Source organism: Rhinoraja longicauda, chromosome 25 (genome assembly GCF_053455715.1).
Source record: "Rhinoraja longicauda isolate Sanriku21f chromosome 25, sRhiLon1.1, whole genome shotgun sequence".
In the NCBI taxonomy this organism is placed as follows: Eukaryota; Metazoa; Chordata; class Chondrichthyes; order Rajiformes; family Arhynchobatidae; genus Rhinoraja; species Rhinoraja longicauda.
This window is the reverse complement of record NC_135977.1, coordinates 5,603,236-5,621,576: the sequence shown is the minus strand read 5'-3', so window position 1 is coordinate 5,621,576 and position 18,341 is coordinate 5,603,236. Positions and strand designations below refer to the sequence as shown.

At 48.2% G+C, this 18,341-nt stretch overlaps 1 protein-coding gene across 4 annotated transcripts in view; it reads left to right on the top strand.

The window, feature by feature from the left end:
• Positions 1 to 18,341, top strand: part of acacb (acetyl-CoA carboxylase beta) — a 121,259-nt gene that overhangs the window by 88,744 nt on the left and 14,174 nt on the right. For all 4 annotated transcript variants that reach the window (XR_013548904.1, XR_013548903.1, XM_078421736.1 and 1 more), the window contains exons 37-46: positions 3,114 to 3,269; positions 4,772 to 4,894; positions 5,743 to 6,012; positions 6,860 to 6,957; positions 9,026 to 9,146; positions 10,189 to 10,299; positions 12,416 to 12,559; positions 14,228 to 14,348; positions 15,340 to 15,436; positions 16,898 to 16,994. Coding sequence is in view for 2 of the 4 variants with exons in the window: in XM_078421736.1 (XP_078277862.1) it covers positions 3,114 to 3,269; positions 4,772 to 4,894; positions 5,743 to 6,012; positions 6,860 to 6,957; positions 9,026 to 9,146; positions 10,189 to 10,299; positions 12,416 to 12,559; positions 14,228 to 14,348; positions 15,340 to 15,436; positions 16,898 to 16,994 (1,338 nt within the window). In the remaining 2 variants the exon portion in view is untranslated. The remainder of the gene's footprint in view (positions 1 to 3,113; positions 3,270 to 4,771; positions 4,895 to 5,742; positions 6,013 to 6,859; positions 6,958 to 9,025; positions 9,147 to 10,188; positions 10,300 to 12,415; positions 12,560 to 14,227; positions 14,349 to 15,339; positions 15,437 to 16,897; positions 16,995 to 18,341) is intronic.

Here is an 18,341-nt window from a genome sequence, read left to right as displayed (position 1 = left end):
ACGTTCCCGCTGTGACCTCTGTGGGTTTTCTCCGATATCTTCGGTTTCCTCCCACACTCCAAAGACGTACATGTCTGTGGGATAATTGGCTTGGTATAAAATGTAAAAATTGTCCCTAGTCTGTGTAGGATAGTGTTGTTGTTGTTGTTCGTCCTTCGGGTTCGAAGATGACCATGACTTCACTTTCAGTTGGAGGATTGGTGACTGTGGGTCCGGAAGTGACTGGTGAGGCCAATCCGGGCCCGGAAGGCACGCCCACACGTAGGACACAAGTGGGTGGGTGCTGCAGTGGAAGTGGAGGTAGCCCGGGCCTTACGCGCGGTGCGTTTCCTCTGGGCCGCTGCAGTGCGTCTGTTCTCTGCTGCACGGGCTCCTGTGGTGAGCTTGCTACGCCAGGTTGGACGGTCCAGAGCAAGAGACTCCCAAGTGCTGAGGTTGATGTCCAAGTCTTTGAGGGACACTTTGGGGCAGTCCTTAAACCGTTTCTTCTGTCCTCCTACTGAGCGCTTGCCCTGACACAGTTCTCCATACAGAACCTGTTTTGGCAGTCGACTCTCGGGCATTCTGACGACACGGCCTGCCCATCTGGCTTGGGCTTTCCGTAGGAGGGTGTGGACGCTGGGGATTCCGGCCCGTTCCAAGACCTCTGTGTCGGGCGGGAATTTTGTCCTGCCACCTGACGTGAAGGAGTCTGCGTAGGCAGCTCAAGTGAAAGTGGTTGAGCTGTTTGGCATGTCTGCTGTAGACAGTCCAGGTCTCACTGGCATAGAGAAGAGTGGTGAGTAAATGGGATCTGCACGATAGACCTTGAGCTTGGTGGTAAGGCTGAGTCCTCTCCGCTCCCAAACAGGATAGTGTTAATGTTCGGGTGATTGCTGGTCGGTGTGGACTCGGTGGGCCATTGGGCCTGTTTCTGCGCTGTATCTCTTAAACTAAAACTAAATGTAAGGATTAGGAAGCACTCCATAGCTCTGGCAGTTTGTAGTAAAGAATGAAGGATACAATTTCAGATGTGAGCACTTGATCATAAAGAGAGTATATTGCAGATTAACAGCATTTTGGAAAGAACAGAACAAGAAGAGCTGATGAAATCTTCATTCGGCTTGATGAGCCCCCGGGGAAAACCCACGCGGTCACGAGGTGACAATAGACAATAGACAATAGGTGCAGGAGGAGGCCATTCAGCCCTTCGAGCCAGCACCACCATTCAATGCGATCATGGCTGATCACTCTCAATCAGTACCCCGTTCCTGCCTTCTCCCCATACCCCCTCACTCCGCTATCCTTAAGAGCTCTATCCAGCTCTCTCTTGAAAGCATCCAACGAACTGGCCTCCACTGCCTTCTGAGGCAGAGAATTCCACACCTTCACCACTCTCTGACTGAAAAAGTTCTTCCTCATCTCCGTTCTAAATGGCCTACCCCTTATTCTTAAACTGTGGCCCCTTGTTCTGGACTCCCCCAACATTGGGAACATGTTTCCTGCCTCTAATGTGTCCAATCCCCTAATTATCTTATATGTTTCAATAAGATCCCCCCTCATCCTTCTAAATTCCAGTGTATACAAGCCCAATCGCTCCAGCCTTTCAACATACGACAGTCCCGCCATTCCGGGAATTAACCTAGTGAACCTACGCTGCACGCCCTCCATAGCAAGAATATCCTTCCTCAAATTTGGAGACCAAAACTGCACACAGTACTCCAGGTGCGGTCTCACCAGGGCCCGGTACAACTGTAGAAGGACCTCTTTGCTCCTATACTCAACTCCTCTTGTTATGAAGGCCAACATTCCATTGGCTTTCTACACTGCCTGCTGTACCTGCATGCTTCCTTTCATTGACTGATGCACTAGGACACCCAGATTTCGTTGAACTCCCCCTCCTCCTAACTTGACACCATTCAGATAATAATCTGCCTTTCTATTCTTACTTCCAAAGTGAATAACCTCACACTTATCTACATTAAACTGCATCTGCCATGTATCCGCCCACTCACACAACCTGTCCAAGTCACCCTGCAACCTTATTGCATCTTCCTCACAATTCACACTACCCCCCAGCTTAGTATCATCTGCAAATTTGCTAATGAGGTGAACGTACAAACTCTGTACAGACAGCACCCGTAGTCAGGATTGAACCCGGGTCTCTGGCGCTGCAAGGCAGCAACTCTGTGTCGCTAAATTGGAAGACTACATGAGAATGAATGAGCTAAATAGTGAGGGAAAGATTCAGGAACTGAATCCTAACATAAACTAGGTGACAGGAAAAAGAATCCAGGTGGCAGGATAAATCGCAAAAAAATGCAAATAGAACGCCATCTCAGGAATTTTGCGTTCATTCTGAAGTCCTTTAGCCTTATATATTTTCCAAACAATTTGTGAGATTTAATGTCTGCAGCAGAAATTATTCAGCTTGAAAGGCTGGCAGAGGTTGAGTTGTTGCCTTACAGAAGTTGTACGTTCTCCCCGTGACCTGCAAGGGTTTTCTCCGGGTGCTCCGGTTTCCTCCCACACTCCAAAGACATTGCGGATTTGTAGGTTGATTGGCTTGGTATAAATGTAAATTGGCCCTCGTGTGTGTGCGCGTGTGTGTGCGCGTGTGTGTGCGCGTGTGTGTGCGCGTGTGTGTGCGCGTGTGTGCGCGCGTGTGTGTGTGAGTGTGTAGGGTAGCGTTAGTGTGCGGGGATCGCTGGTCGGTGCGGAGTCGGTGGGCGATGTGCTGTATCTCTAAACTAAAAGGAGCTGGGTTTACTTTGACCAGCTCGTGCAAGATCCCATTTAGAACTGAGATGAGGAAAAACTTTTTCAGTCAGAGAGTTGTGAATCTGTGGAATTCTCTGCCTCAGAAGGCAGTGGAGGCCAATTCTCTGAATGCATTCAAGAGAGAGCTGGATAGAGCTCTTAAGGATAGCGGAGTCAGGGGGTATGGGGAGAAGGCAGGAACGGGGTACTGATTGAGAATGATCAGCCATGATCACATTGAATGGCGGTGCTGGCTCGAAGGGCCGAATGGCCTCCTCCTGCACCTATTGTCTATTGTCTATTGTTCCTGAATCCTGTTGAATCCCCCTCGGAAAAATTGTAATGCGATATTTTCCTCCCGCTCTTTGATTCAGATCATGTTCCTTTCATACGGAGAGAAGCAGGGACCTCTGCATGGAATGGTGATGAACACACCGTATGTCACTAAGGACTTGCTCCAATCCAAACGATTCCGGGCACAGTCCTTGGGAACAACCTACGTGTACGATTTTCCAGAAATGTTTCAACAGGTAACATATTACTTTTTAAAAATTATATTTTCTTTGACCAATTTTCTCTCCTCAGAAAAATGTCAAATCCAATAGACAATAGACAATAGGTGCAGGAAGAGGCCATTCGGCCCTTCGAGCCAGCACCGCCATTCAATGTGATCATGGCTGATCATTCTCAATCAGTACCCCGTTCTTGCCTTCACCCCATACCCCCTGACCCCGCTATCCTTAAGAGCTCTATCCAGCTCTCTCTTGAATGCATTCAGAGAATCGGCCTCCACTGCCTTCTGAGGCAGAGAATTCCACAGATTCACAACTCTCTGACTGAAAAAGGTTTTTCCTCATCTCAGTTCTAAATGACCTACCCCTTATTCTTAAACTGTGGCCCCTTGTTCTGGACTCCCCCAACATTGGGAACATGTTTCCTGCCTCTAACGTGTCCAACCCCTTAATAATCTTATATTTGCAGGATCCATTTGCGCGATGAGTTTTACAAATGGACACTAAAGTGCTGGGGTAACTCAGCGAGCCAGGCAGCATCTCTGGAGATCATCCCACCATAACCAGAGAGCAGTGCTGAACTACTTTTATTTTAGCTTGGTTTGGAGATACAGCGTGGGAACATGCCCTTCGGCCCACCGAGTCCGCACCGACCAGCGATCCCCGCACACTAACACTACCCTACGCACACTAGGGACTATTTTACATTTTTTGTTCCAAGCCAATTAACCTACAAACCTCTACGTGTTTAGAGCGTGGGAGGAAACCAAAGATCTCAGAGAAAACCCTCACAGGTCACGGGGAGAACGTACAAACTCTGTACAGACAAGCACCCGTAGTCAGGATCGAACCCGGGTCTCTGGCGCTGTAAGGCAGCAACTCTACCACTAGGCCACCCTGCCACCCATACCTCATTACTATCTACATCATTGGTGACCCTCGGACTATCCTTGATCGGACTTTGCAGGCTTTACCTTGCACTAACGGTTGTACCCTTATCATGTATCTGTACACTGTAAATGACTCGATTGTAATCATGCATTGTCTTTCCACTGACTGGATAGCACGCAACAAAAGCTTTTCACTGTACCTCGGTGATAATAAACTAAACTGAAACTGAGAACATGGGTAGGAGGCGTTTCAGACAGCGACTCCTGTCTGAAGAAGGGTCTCGGCCCGAAACGTCACCCATTCCTTCTCACCAGAGATGCTGCCTGTCCCGCTGAGTTACCCCAGCTTTTTGTGTCTATCTTCGGTTTAAACCAGCATCTGCAGTTCCTTCCTACACAGGATGGTTAAGTTGATAGAGATAGAGCTGTTAAAGATAGTGGAGTCAGGGGGTGTGGGGAGAAGGCAGGAACGGGGCACTGATTGAGAATGATCAGCACCACATTGAATGGTGGTGCTGGCTCGAATGGCCTACTCCTGCACCTATTGTCTATTGTCTATTGCCTGTTGGTAGTGGGGCTAATACAGCACATAATCTGAAAATCGTTCTACCTTCTCGTGTTATGATTTAGGCTCTCCTGAAGATGTGGGGATCTGAAGTGGAAGGTCCCAAAGAACCACTGCAATGTACAGAACTCGTGCTGGACTCGCACGGTCAACTGGTGCATATGAACAGGATCCCTGGAGGTAACGAGGTGTGTGCTGTTCATTCGAGAAGGGTCCAGACCCGAAACGTCGCCCATTCCTTCTCTCCTGAGATGCTGCCTGACCTGCTGAGTTACTTCAGAATATTCTTCCAGATCATTCTTCCATTATTTACAATTATTATTATTAGTGATAATGACCAGAGTTCTTTTCAGATGTATCTTAGTGCCTTCCCTGATAAAATGAGAAAGGCCTTTGGTACGATTGGCATGTTGATTTCAATTCATAACTCTTCAGACATTTAACATAATTACATCGGTGGCGCAGCGATAGAGTTGCTGCCTCACAGCGCCAGAGACCCGGGTTTGATCCTGACTATGGGTGCTGTCTGTACGTAGTTTGTACGTTCTCCCCGTGACCTGCGTGGGTTTTTTCCCAGATCTTCGGTTTCCTCCCACACTCCTAAGACGTACAGGTTTGTAGTTTAATTGGCTTGGTATAAGTGTAAAATTGCCCCTAGCATGTGTCGGATCGTGCTAGTGTGCGGGGATCGCTGGTCGGCACGGACGCGTTGGGCCGAAGGGCCTTTTTCCAAGATTCAAGATTCAGTGACTGATCTCGCTCACCGGAATTTCCACTACCGCTACTGTGCATATATGTATATATTATATGTTTTACTATTCCATCACATGCACTCTGGTTAAGATGCTAACTGCATTTCGTTGTCTCTGTACTTGTACACTGCACAATGACAATAAAGTTTGTATTGTATTGTAAGATTCAATTTAATTGTCACATGTACCAATTAAGGTACGGTGAAATTTGAGTTCCGCGTTGTATCTCTAAACTAAAGCTCAAACCTCTCACGTTAAACATAATTGGATTGTGCTTTCCTCAGGTGGGAATGGTGGCTTGGAAAATGAATTTAAAAACTCCAGAATATCCTGACGGCCGCGACATTGTTGTCATTTGTAACGACATCACATTTAAGATCGGCTCATTTGGCCCAGAGGAGGATTTGTTGTTCCTACGAGCCTCACAACTTGCCAGGGCCGAAGGCATCCCAAGGATCTACATAGCAGCTAACAGCGGCGCCAGGATTGGGCTTGCAGAAGAGATAAGGAGCATGTTCCAGGTTGCTTGGGAGGATCCAGATGATCCGTACAAGGTACATTCCACATTTCTGACCCTCTGCCTTCATAGTTTTGGGCGGCACATGTGGCGCAGCGGGTAGAGATGCTGCCTTACAGCACCAGAGACCCGGGTTCAATACTGACAACGGGCGCTGTCTGTATGGAGTTTGAACGTTCTCCCAGTGACCGCGTGGGTTTTCTCCGGGTGCTCCGGTTTCCTTCCACACTCCAAAGACGTGCAGGTTTGTAGGTTAATTGCCTTCGGTAAAATTGTAAATTGACCCCGGTGTGTGTAGGATAGTGCAGGTGTATGTGGTGATCTCAGGTCGGTGCGGACTCAATGGGCCGAAGGGCCTGTTTCCGTGCTGGATCTCTAAAGTCTAAACATCCTGTTTCGTGCTATTTAGCTTGAGAACTCTATGACATGAAATTTTATGTTCAAAAAGCAAATCGAGCATGGACTATCTAAATTAAGAAGCATTGTCAACCAACCAGATCCAGGGGCCACAGTTTAAGAGTAAGGGGTCGGCCATTTAGAACAGAGATGAGGAAAAACTTTTTCAGTCAGAGAGTTGTGAATCTGTGGAATTCTCTGCCTCAGAAGGCAGTGGAGGCCAGTTCTCTGGATGCTTTCAAGAGAGAGTTAAATCAAGCTCCTAATGATAGGGGGTATGGGGAGAAGGCAGGAACGGGGTACTGATTGTGGATGATCGGCCATGATCACAGTGAATGGCCTACTCCTGCACCTATTGTCTATTGTCAACCAAGAATATCAATTTGTGAGATGCTCGTCGGTTTTTAAGTATATTGAAATGTAAAAACAATGCTATGTTCTAAAATGCTATTGTTGAACTATTTTCTGATATTTATTTTATTTGTTAGGGCTTCAAGTACCTGTATTTGACACCTCAGGATTACACCAGAATTAGCCCTATTAATTCTGTGCACTGTGAAAATGTGGAGGAGGACGGAGAATATCGGTGGGTAGGAAGGAACTGATGTAACATTGACTTCTTTAACTTTCCCTCTCTCTCCATCCCCCCCCCCCATCCTGGTTCTCCGACCAGTCTGACTGTCCCCCTGATTAACTTTTACCTCTGTATGCGTCATTGTCACCTTTCCCCTCGTTAACAATGATCTATTCTCCATTTTCCTTGATCTGCTTCCCATCTGACGTCTCGTTTTCACACCTTACCCTTCCGTATCTCTGTCTCTCCCTCTCCCCTGACTCGAAGTTTGAAGACCCGAAACGTCACCTATTCCTTCCCTCCAGAGATGCTGCCTGTCCCGTTGAGTTACTCCGGCATTTTGAGTACACGAGGGTGTCTTGAACAGCAGCGCACTTCACGCATCTGAAATATCTGGTTGATGCTTGACCAAAGGAGAAAAAATCTCACAAACGTTCTGCTGCATTATTTGTTGAACGGCTGATAAAGATTGCAGCAAATAGGTTTAGTGGCACAGTGGCGCAGCAGTAGAGTTGCTGCCTGACAGTCGATCCTGACAACAGGTGCTGTGTGTACAGAGATGGTACATTCTCACTGTGACCGTGTGGGTTTTCTCCGGGTGCCCCTATTTAGTTTAGTTTAGAGATACAGCGCGGAAACAGGCCCTTCGGCCCACCGAGTCCGCGCCGACCAGCGATCCCCGCACACTAACACTATCCCACACACTCGGGACAATTTTTACATTTACACCGAGCCAACTAACCGACAAACCTGCACGTCTTTGGAGTGTGGGAGGAAATCGATGATCTCAGAGAAAACCCACGCAGGTCACAGGGAGAACGTACAAACTCCGTACAGACAGCGCCCGTGGTCAGGATCGAACCTGTGTCTCTAGCGCTGTAAGGCAGTAACTCCATTTCACTCCTGTCATCGGGAAGAAGGTACAGGAGCCTGAAAACTAACGTCCAGGTTCAGGAGCAGCTACTTCTCCAAAACCATCAAGCTGGGCGGCACGGTGGCACAGCGGTAGAGTTGCTGCCTTACAGCGAATGCAGCGCCGGAGACTCAGGTTCGATCCTGACTACGGGCGCCGTCTGTACGGAGTTTGTACGTTCTCCCCGTGACCTGCGTGGGTTTTCTCCAAGGTCTTCGGTTTCCTCCCACACTCCAAAGACGTACAGGTATGTAGGTTAATTGACTGGGTAAAATGTAAAAATTGTCCCTAGTGTGTGTAGGATAGTGTTAGTGTGCGGGGATCGCTGGGCGGCGCGGACTCGGTGGGCTGAAAGGCCTGTTTCCACGCTGTATCTCTAAATCTAAAATCTAAAAATCAAAAAAATCTATTAATCACCTCAACTTCCAAGAAGGTTCCAAATAAAGAATCTTGGGGTTTTTTAATTTATTTTGCACTACTATTATCTATTTATTTATCTGTTTTTTATATATACTGAACTTTTTTTCATTGTTTATTCTGGATTTTACCGAGTAATGTGTTCACATATCTGTTGTGCTGCTGCAATTATGAATGTAATCTTTCTGTTTCGGGACATATGACAATAAGACCATCGTGACTTAACTGGTATCTTCACGTGGGATTAGCATTTTAGCGGTACCATTATTATCACCTATGGCCTCCATTCCAAGCAGTATTGGACCAATGTGAGGAGGCTCCCAAACGAAATTGGTAATGTAGAAAGAAAATGTTGACCTACCTAATCGTCTTTGAAACCAATGAAAGGCGTAGGCAGAGTGGATGTGGAAAGAATGTTTCCACTGGTTGGAGAGTCTAGGACCAGAGGTCACAGCCTCAGAATTAAGGGGCCTTCTTTCAGAAAAGGAGGTGAGGAGGAACTTCTGCAGTCAGAGGGTAGTTAATCTGTGGAACTCATTGCCACAGAGGGCTGTGGAGGCCAAGTCAGCGGATATTTTTAAGGCAGAGATAGACAAATTCTTGATTGGATCGGGTGTCATGGGTTATGGGGGGAAGGCAGGAGAATGGGATGAGGAGGCAGAGATCAGCCATGATTGAATGGCGGAGTGGACTCGATGGGCCGAATGGCCTCACTCTACTCCTGTAACTTGTGAACTTTGTGCTTTCTAGATACGTTATAACAGACATTATCGGCACTGAGGAAGGCCTGGGGGTGGAGAACCTTCGTGGAGCTGGTACAATCGCTGGGGAGTCCTCCCTAGCTTACAATGAGATTGTCACCATCAGTCTGGTGAGTGTGACTGACCCAACCCATCCAGAGTTTAGTTTAGTTTATTACTGTCATCAGACAGGTACATGGACTGGACAGGTTCACAGGGATATGGACCAAACCGCAGGCAGGTGGGACTAGTGTAGATGGCGTACGCTGGGCGGCATGGGCAAGCTGGGCGATGGGCCTGGATGACTCTATGAATCTAATCACTGCCCTTGACATCTAGATAGCATTTGATGGAATGTGGCACCGAGTCATAGAGTGATAAAGTGTGGAAACAGGCCCTTCGGCCCAACTCAACCACACCGGCCAACAATGTCCCAGCTACACTAGCCCCACCTGCCTGCGCTTGGTCCACAACCCTCCAAACCTGTCCTATCCATGTACCTGTCGAACTGTTTCTTAAACAATGGGATAGTCCCTGCCTCAACTACCTCCTCTGGCAGCTTGTTCCATGCACCCACCACCCTCTGTGTGAAAAAGTTGCCCCTCGGATTCCTATTAAATCTCTTCCCCTTCACCTGGAACCTATGTCAAGTCAAGTCAATTTTATTTGTACAGCACATTTAAAAACAACCCACGTTGACCAAAGTGCTGTACATCAGTTCAGGTACTCAGAAACGAACATACAATGGCACACAAACATAACAGCACATACATAAACAGTTCACAGCGCCCCCTCAGAGGGCCTCAAACGCGAGGGAGTAGAAATAGGTTTTGAGCCTGGACTTAAAGGAGTGGATGGAGGGGCAGTTCTGATGGGGAGAGGGATGTGCATCACCCCTGAGCTTAAGCCTAGACCGCGGGATAGTCAGTAGCCCCAAGTCGGCCGACCTGAGGGACCTGGAGATAGAGTGGTGGGTTAGAAGATTTTTGATATGGGGGGGGTGGGGGGGGAACTCATGTCCTCTGGTCCTCGATTCCCCTACTGTGGGTAAAAGACTCTGTGCAAGACTTGAAGTGTATTGGCTTCAAAGGGAAAGAACTCCACCGTCAAATGTTAACTAACTGCAGAGACGGGCGGTTTGGTGAGTTCAAACGTGCCATTTGTGCTTTGCAGGTGACGTGCCGTGCGATTGGGATTGGAGCGTACCTGGTGAGACTGGGGCAACGTGTCATCCAAGTAGAGAATTCACATATCATTCTCACCGGAGCCAGTGCGCTGAACAAGGTCACAATAAGGCTTTTCATTTTCCCTTACAATGCTGCCAAGTCGCGACTAAGTTAAGCTGCGAGGCTTTGAATCGCAGGTGCTCCTCAGCTTCCGATGCGGTTCCCATTCCATCGGAGAAACCCATCGCAAAGTACTGTCAGTCGAAATGCGTTGCAGTACACGCGATCACGTGTAATTACAAATCCCATTGTCACATCAAGCCAAGGACAATGGTGGCCACTAACTGAGCAGCACAGTGGTGCAGCGGTAGACCTGCTGCCTCACAGCGCCAGTTCGATTCCGACTACGGGCACTGTCAGTGTGGAACTTGTACGTCCTCCCCGTACGATGAGAGGAGATCTAGAAGGATGAGAGGGGATCTTATCGAAACGTATAAGATTATTGAAGGGTTGGACACGTTAGAGGCAGGAAACATGTTCCCAATGTTGGGGGAGTCCAGAACCAGGGGGCCACAGTTTAAGAATAAGGGGTGGGCCATTTAGAACTGAGATGAGGAAAAACTTTTTCAGTCAGAGAGTTGTAAATCTGTGGAATTCTCTGCCTCAGAAGGCAGCGGAGACCAATTCTCTGAATGCATTCAAGAGAGAGCTGGATAGAGCTCTTAAGGATAGCGGAGTCAGGGGGTATGGGGAGAAGGCAGGAATGGGGTACTGATTGAGAATGATCAGCCATGATCACAATGAATGGCGGTGCTGGCTCGAAGGGCCGAATGGCCTCCTCCTGCACCTATTGTCTATTGTCTATTGACCCGCGTGGGTTTTCTCCGGGTGCTCCGGTTTCCTCCCACACTCCAAAGGGGTGCAGGTTTGTCGGTTGTTTGTAGGAAGGAACTGCAGGTGCTGATTTAAACCGAAGAGAAACACAAAAAGCTGGAGTAACTCAGCAGGACAGGCAGCAACTGGTGAGAAGGGTCAGATTACCAGGCTGAAGAAGGGTCTCGACCCGAAACATCACTAATTCCTTCTCTCCAGAGATGCTGCCCGTCCTGCTGAGTTACTCCGGCTTTTTGTGTCTGTCTTCAGCTTTGTAGGTTAACTGGCTTCGACAAAATTGTAAATTGTCCTTAGTGTGTAGGGTAGTGTGCGGGGATCGCTGGTCGACGCAGACTTGTTGAATGAATGAATGAATGAATGAATGAATGAATGAATGAATGGATGGATGAATGACAGGTCACAGCGAAATTCTTAGCTTGCATACCCAAGGTATGCGAATAGACACCACATAAAGGGCGGTGACAAAGTTATCAAGTATCCCACACCATGTCCTTCTTTGTTCTCCCCCCCCCCTCAAGGCGGGCCGAAAGGCCTGTTTCCATAGAGTATCTCTAAAGTCTAAAAGACCTGTAATATCATCATATCATCATATCATATATATACAGCCGGAAACAGGCCTTTTCGGCCCTCCAAGTCCGTGCCGCCCAGCGATCCCCGCACATTAACACTATCCTACACCCACTAGGGACAATTTTTACATTTACCCAGCCAATTAACCTACATACCTGTACGTCTTTGGAGTGTGGGAGGAAACCGAAGATCTCGGAGAAAACCCACGCAGGTCACGGGGAGAACGTACAAACTACTTACAGTGCAGCACCCGTAGTCAGGATCGAACCTGAGTCTCCGGCGCTGCATTCGCTGTAAAGCAGCAACTCTACCGCTAATTGTTTTGTCAAATTGCCCCCAATGTGTAGGATGCAAAAGTGAGATAACATGGAACTAGCCTGAAGAAGGGTCTCGACCCGAAACGTCGCCCATTCCTTCTCTCCTGAGATGCTGCCTGTCCTGCTGAGTGACTCCAGCATTTTGTGAATAAATACCTTCGATTTGTACCAGCATCTGCAGTTATTTTCTTATACTTTAACATGGAACTAGCATGTGTAGGATAGTGTTAGTGTATGCGTGATCGATGGTCGGCACGGACTCGGCGGGCAGAAGGCACTGTTTCCGCGCTGTGTCTTTAAAGTTTAAAGTCTAAAAGATCTGAAACGTCACCTGTCCGTGTTCTCACACCGCCTGACCCGCTGAGATACTCCAGTGCTCTGTGTCCTTCAGTGAAAATGTTGTGCTCTCTTTGTCATTCTGGCCCACAGTGCTGAGGTGGTTGTTCTCTGCAGGTTCTTGGACGAGAGGTGTACACATCCAACAACCAGCTGGGCGGAGTGCATATCATGCACAACAATGGCATATCGCACACAACTGTCCCCGATGACTTTGAGGGGGTTTACACCATCTTGGAGTGGCTCTCTTACATGCCGAAGGTAGGCCGCCGCAGGTCAAATGTTGGGGCCGCATTTTGTGGCACAGGGTGGAAGTCCTGTTTGGAACTTATAATCCCTCGATCATCAATGTTGCAGCTTGCTGGGATCATTATCATTTAAAAGATGTAAATAGGGCGGTCACGGTGGCGCAGCGGTAGAGTTGCTGCCTTACAGCGAATGCAGTGCCGGAGACCCGGGTTCCATCCTGACTACGGGCGCCATCTGTACGGAGTTTGCACGTTCTCCCTGTGACCTGCGTGGGTTTTCTCCGAGATCTTCAGTTTCCTCCCACACTCCTACACACGTGCAGGTTTGTAGGTTAATTGGCTTGGTATAAAATGTAAAAATTGTCCCTAGTGGGTATAGGATGGTGTTAGTGTGCGGGGATTGATTGATTACATTAATAATTAGTGTTAATGTGCGAGGATCGCTGGTCGGCGCGGACCCGGTGGGCAGAGAGGGCCAGTTTCCGCGCTGTATCTCTAAACTAAACTAAACTAAGGTCTGTTTATTGGATCAGTGAGGCAAAGCAGTGGGATAAAGAGTCAGTTGTCTTATTTTCCAAGAGATGACTTGTGATTCCCTGTTTTGCTATCCAGAAAGGGGGAAAAGTAAGAGGAAGAATTTAAGAAATGCATGCTTACTCTTGCTATTCTTGCTATGGAGGGCGTGCAGCGTAGGTTCACTAGGTTAATTCCCGGAATGGCGGGACTGTCGTATGTTGAAAGGCTGGAGCGACTAGGCTTGTATACACTGGAATTTAGAAGGATGAGGGGGGATCTTATTGAAACATATAAGATAATTAGGGGATTGGACACATTAGAGGCAGGAAACATGTTCCCAATGTTGGGGGAGTCCAGAACAAGGGGCCACAGTTTAAGAATAAGGGGTAGGCCATTTAGAACGGAGATGAGGAAGAACTTTTTCAGTCAGAGAGTGGTGAAGGTGTGGAATTCTCTGCCTCAGAAGGCAGTGGAGGCCAGTTCGTTGGATGCTTTCAAGAGAGAGCTGGATAGAGCTCTTAAGGATAGCGGAGTGAGGGGGTATGGGGAGAAGGCAGGAACGGGGTACTGATTGAGAGTGATCAGCCATGATCGCATTGAATGGCGGTGCTGGCTCGAAGGGCTGAATGGCCTCCTCCTGCACCTATTGTCTATTGTCTATTGTCTATTGTCTACTCAGGCATAAAGAAAGAAAATCTGTAAGAAGGAACTGCAGTTGCTGGTTTAAACCGAGGATAAACACAAAATGCTGGAGTAACTCAGCGGGTCAGGCAGCATCTCTGGTTTTGAAGGAATGGGTGACGTTTCGGGTCAGACAGTGCGAAGAAGGGTCTCGACCCGAAACGTCACCCATTCATTTTCTCCAGAGATGCTGCCTGTCCCGCTGAGTTGCTCCAGCATTTTGTGATGCCTTCAATTTGTACCAGCATCTGCGGTTATTTTCCTACATGTCTCTCCCTCTTAACCCCATTCTCCTGCCTTCTCCCCGTAACCCCTGACACCCGTACTGATCAAGAATCTATCTATCTCTGCCTTAAAAATATCCATTGACTTGGTCTCCACAGCCTTCTGTGGCAATGAATTCCACAGATTCACCACCCTTATCTTTTGGGGAATATTTATGAAATAACATATAACAGTAAATGTTTTTATTCTGTTACATTAGAACAACACAAGCCCAGTGCCTGTAATCACCCCAAAGGACAATCCTGAGAGGGAGATCGACTTTGTACCAAGCAAAGCCCCATACGACCCTCGCTGGATGCTTGCTGGCAGACCTCATCCAAGTAAGGAAACACTCAATATATATTTTTAGGCTACACAAAGTGCTGGAGTAACACAACGGGTCAGGCAGCATCTCTGGAGTTTATGAATATTGATTTCTCTAAGACAGACACAGAAAGCTGGAGTAACTCAGCGGGACAGGAAGCATCTCTGGAGAGGAATGGGTGACATTTCGGGTCCAGACCCTGCCTCTAACTTCAAGTAACCCCTGTATCCCCTCTCTCTCCGTCCCTCCCCCACAAAGTCGTTGTACTCACTTCAAAGCCGCCTTGTTGAGTTTCATTGTCTGTATCTTGTTCTCACCTAGGCCACAGCCAACAATGGCCGATTGCCTTCATCGTCGTTGTTTTTTTGCACATCTCTCATCAATGCGCTCTCCATCTCTCGATATCACCGTCGAGATCTCTCGTTTCCTTTTCCCCCGACTCTCAGTCCGAAGAAGGGTCTCGACCCGAAACGCCACCTATTCCTTCTCTCCAGAGATGCTGCCTGACCCGCTGAGTTGCTCCAGCTTTTTTGTGTCCATCTCTGGAAAGCATGGTGACGTTTCGGGTCGGGACTTTTCTTCAGACTGATTGTGGTGAAGCTAGAGGAAGGAATGGAGGTAGAAACAAAGAAATGCTGGTTTATGCCAAAGGTAGACACAAAGTGCTGGAGTAACTCAGCGGATCAGACAGCATCTGTGGAGAAGAAGCGGGTGACGTTTCAGGTCGGGACCCTTCTTCGGGGTCTGACGGGGATGGGGAAAGGGGAGAAATAGGTCCAGCAAGTAGGGTACAGGGGAGGAGTGGGAAGAGAGGGAGAGGGAGAGGGAGGGGGGTTTGGTAGGGGTCTCCCAGTTGCCAACCATTTTAACCCCCCTTCCCAATCCCACACTGACCTTTCTGTCCTGGGTCTCCTCCACTGTGATAGTGAGGCCCAGCGCAAAGTGGAGGAACAGTAAAACCACACGCCTTGTTTCTAATGCGAGTTTATTTTGTTGTTGATCCACAGCTGTCAAAGGTGCCTGGCAGACTGGCTTCTTTGACCATGCATCCTTCAAGGAGATCATGGAACCCTGGGCCCAGACTGTAGTGGTGGGAAGAGCACGGTAAGAGCTAGTAAATTGCCGATTCGGTAAGTTTTGAAGTGTACGGTTGGCCAAGGAATGGAGAAACGTTCAGTCTGTACCCTCATGGGTTCCAAGTCAGCTTCAACCCTGGCTTTCCTTTCATGCCAAATTCTCTTGTAAAATTAAGAATTATTCCACCAACACCTACCCTAATTCAGCGTATCTAGTCCAGACCCTAGTCCAAGGTGGCGACTATCACTTATCCTCCACAGGCAGGTTTAAGGTGAAGGGGAAAAGATTTAATAGGAATCTGAGGGGTAACTTTCTCACACAGAGGGTGGTGGGTGTATGGAACGAGCTGCCAGAGGAGGTAGTTGAGGCAGGGACTATCCCAACGTTTGAGAAACAGTTATACAAGTACATGGATAGGACAGTTTTGGAGGGGTATGGAACAAACGGTAGCGGTACGGCACGGTAGGGCAGCGGTAGAGTTGCTGCTTTACAGCGAATGCAGTGCCGGAGACTCAGGTTCGATCCTGACTACGGGTGCTGCACTGTAAGGAGTTTGTACGTTCTCCCCGTGACCTGCGTGGGTTTTCTCCAAGATCTTCGGTTTCCTCCCACACTCCAAAGACGTACAGGTATGTAGGTTAATTGGCTGGGTAAAAATGTTTTTTTTTAAATTGTCCCTAGTGGGTGTAGGATAGTGTTAATGTACGGGGATTGCTGGGCGGCACGGACTTGGTGGGCCGAAAAGGCCTGTTTCCGGCTGTATATATATGATATGATATGATATGATATGAAACGCGGGCAGGTGGGACTAGTGTAGCTGGGACATGTTGGCCGGTGTGGGCAAGTTGGGCCGAAGGGCCTATTTCCACGCTAAGACTCTAAGCCACCGACGTGATCACTGTCCAGTGGTGAAATGAGCAATTCAGAGATCGTTCCATACACCCACCACCCTTTGTGCGAAATGGGCGGTCACGGTGGCACAGCGGCAGAGTTGCTGTCTTACAGCGAATGCAGCGCCAGAGACCCGGGTTCGATCCCGACTACGGGCGCCGTCTGTACGGAGTTTGTACGTTCTCCCCGTGACCTGCATGGGTTTTCTCCAAGATCTTCAGTTTCCTCTCACACTCCAAAGACGTGCAGGTTTGTAGGTTAATTGGCTTGGTAATTGTAAAAATTGTCCCTAGTGGGTGTAGGATAGTGTTAATGTGCGGGGATCGCTGGTCGGTGGGCCGAAAGGGCCTGTTTCTACGCTGTATCTTTAAACTAAAATAAAACTGAAAAGGTTACCACTCAGATTCTTATTAAATCTTTTCCCCTCTCGCCTTAAAGCCATGTCCTCTTGTTCTCGATCCCCCTACTCTGGGCCAGAGACTCGATCTATGTGCGTCTACCCGATCTATTCCTCTCACGATTTTATGCCTCTATAAGCTTCTTCAATATTATCTGGGTTTAGTAACCGTGAACTGGGAGCCTCACTGTCTCACACAGGTTGGGAGGAATTCCGGTAGGAGTCATTGCAGTGGAGACTCGGACTGTGGAAATGACGAACCCAGCAGATCCAGCAGACCCAGCGTCGGAGTCAAAAGTGAGTGAGCAATCTCCACCGAGAAGCAGTGTTTGAGAATAATGCCCATCGACAGCTCTTTCTACTTGAGAAGGGAACAGCAGTGCCTAAATTCCCCCCTCCCATTCCCATTCCCACACTGACCTTTCTGTCCTGGGCCTCCTCCATTGTCAGAGTGAGGCCCAACGCAAATTTGGAGGAACAGCACCTCATATTTCGCTTGGGCAGCTCACACCCCAGCGGCATAAATATTGATTTCTCTAACTTCAAGTACCCCTTGCATCCCCTCTCTCTCTCCATCCCTCTCCCACCCTAGTCGTTGTACCAGTTTCACTGTCATCCTGTTGAGTTCCACTGTCCGTACAACTCGTTATCACCTATCCCACAGCCAACAATGGACCATTGTGGGCTCCACCTTTCCCTTGATTACCGTTGCTTTTTGCATATCTTCCATGCATTTGTCCTAAGTACTGTCTAAATCTCTCTCGTTCCCCTTTCCCCTGACTCTCCACCCAAAACGTCACCCATTCCTTTCCTCCAGAGATGCTGCCTGACCCACTGAGTTACTCCAGCACATTGTGTCTCTTGTGGGTCAATCTATGAGTGTAGTCTATTGTCACGTGTACCGAGGTACAGTGAAAAGCTTTTCTATATATATATATATATATATATATATATATATATATATTCCTTTATTTGTACCACACCGGGGAAATTTACAGTGTTACAGCAGCAAAGTGGATAGCAAGAGATCATTCATTATAAATAAAAAATAAAGACAAGGATAAATTGTCATCAGTTTACTGTGTATTCCTTAGCTGTTACTGTTGACTGGTCTGCTGGGAGCAGTGCTGGTTGTGCAGTCTCACAGCAGCGGGAAGGAAGGACCTCCTATATCTCTCCTTCACGCACTTGGGGTGAAGGAGTCTGTCACTGAAGGAGCTACTCAGTGCAGTGACAGTGTCCTGCATGGGGTGGGAGTCGTTATCCAGCAGCGATGTTATCTTTGCCATCGTCCTCCTCTCTCCCACCGCCTGCACTGAGTCGAGGGGGCAGCCCAGGGCAGAGCTGGCCTTCCTGACCAGCTTGTCGAGTCTCTTCCCTTCCGCCGCTGAGATGCTGCTGCTCCAGCAGACCACTCCGTAGAAGATGGCCGATGCCACCACAGTGTTGTCGCGGGCGGAAATACTATACATGATTACAGTCGAACCGTCCACAGTGCACAGATACATGATACAGGGAATAATGTTTAGTGCAAGATGAAGTCTAATAATACCCCATTAAAGATAGTTTGAAGGTCGCCAATGAGGTAGATAGCAGCTCAGGACTGCTCTCTAGTTCTCAGTTGCCTGATAACGGCTGGGAAGA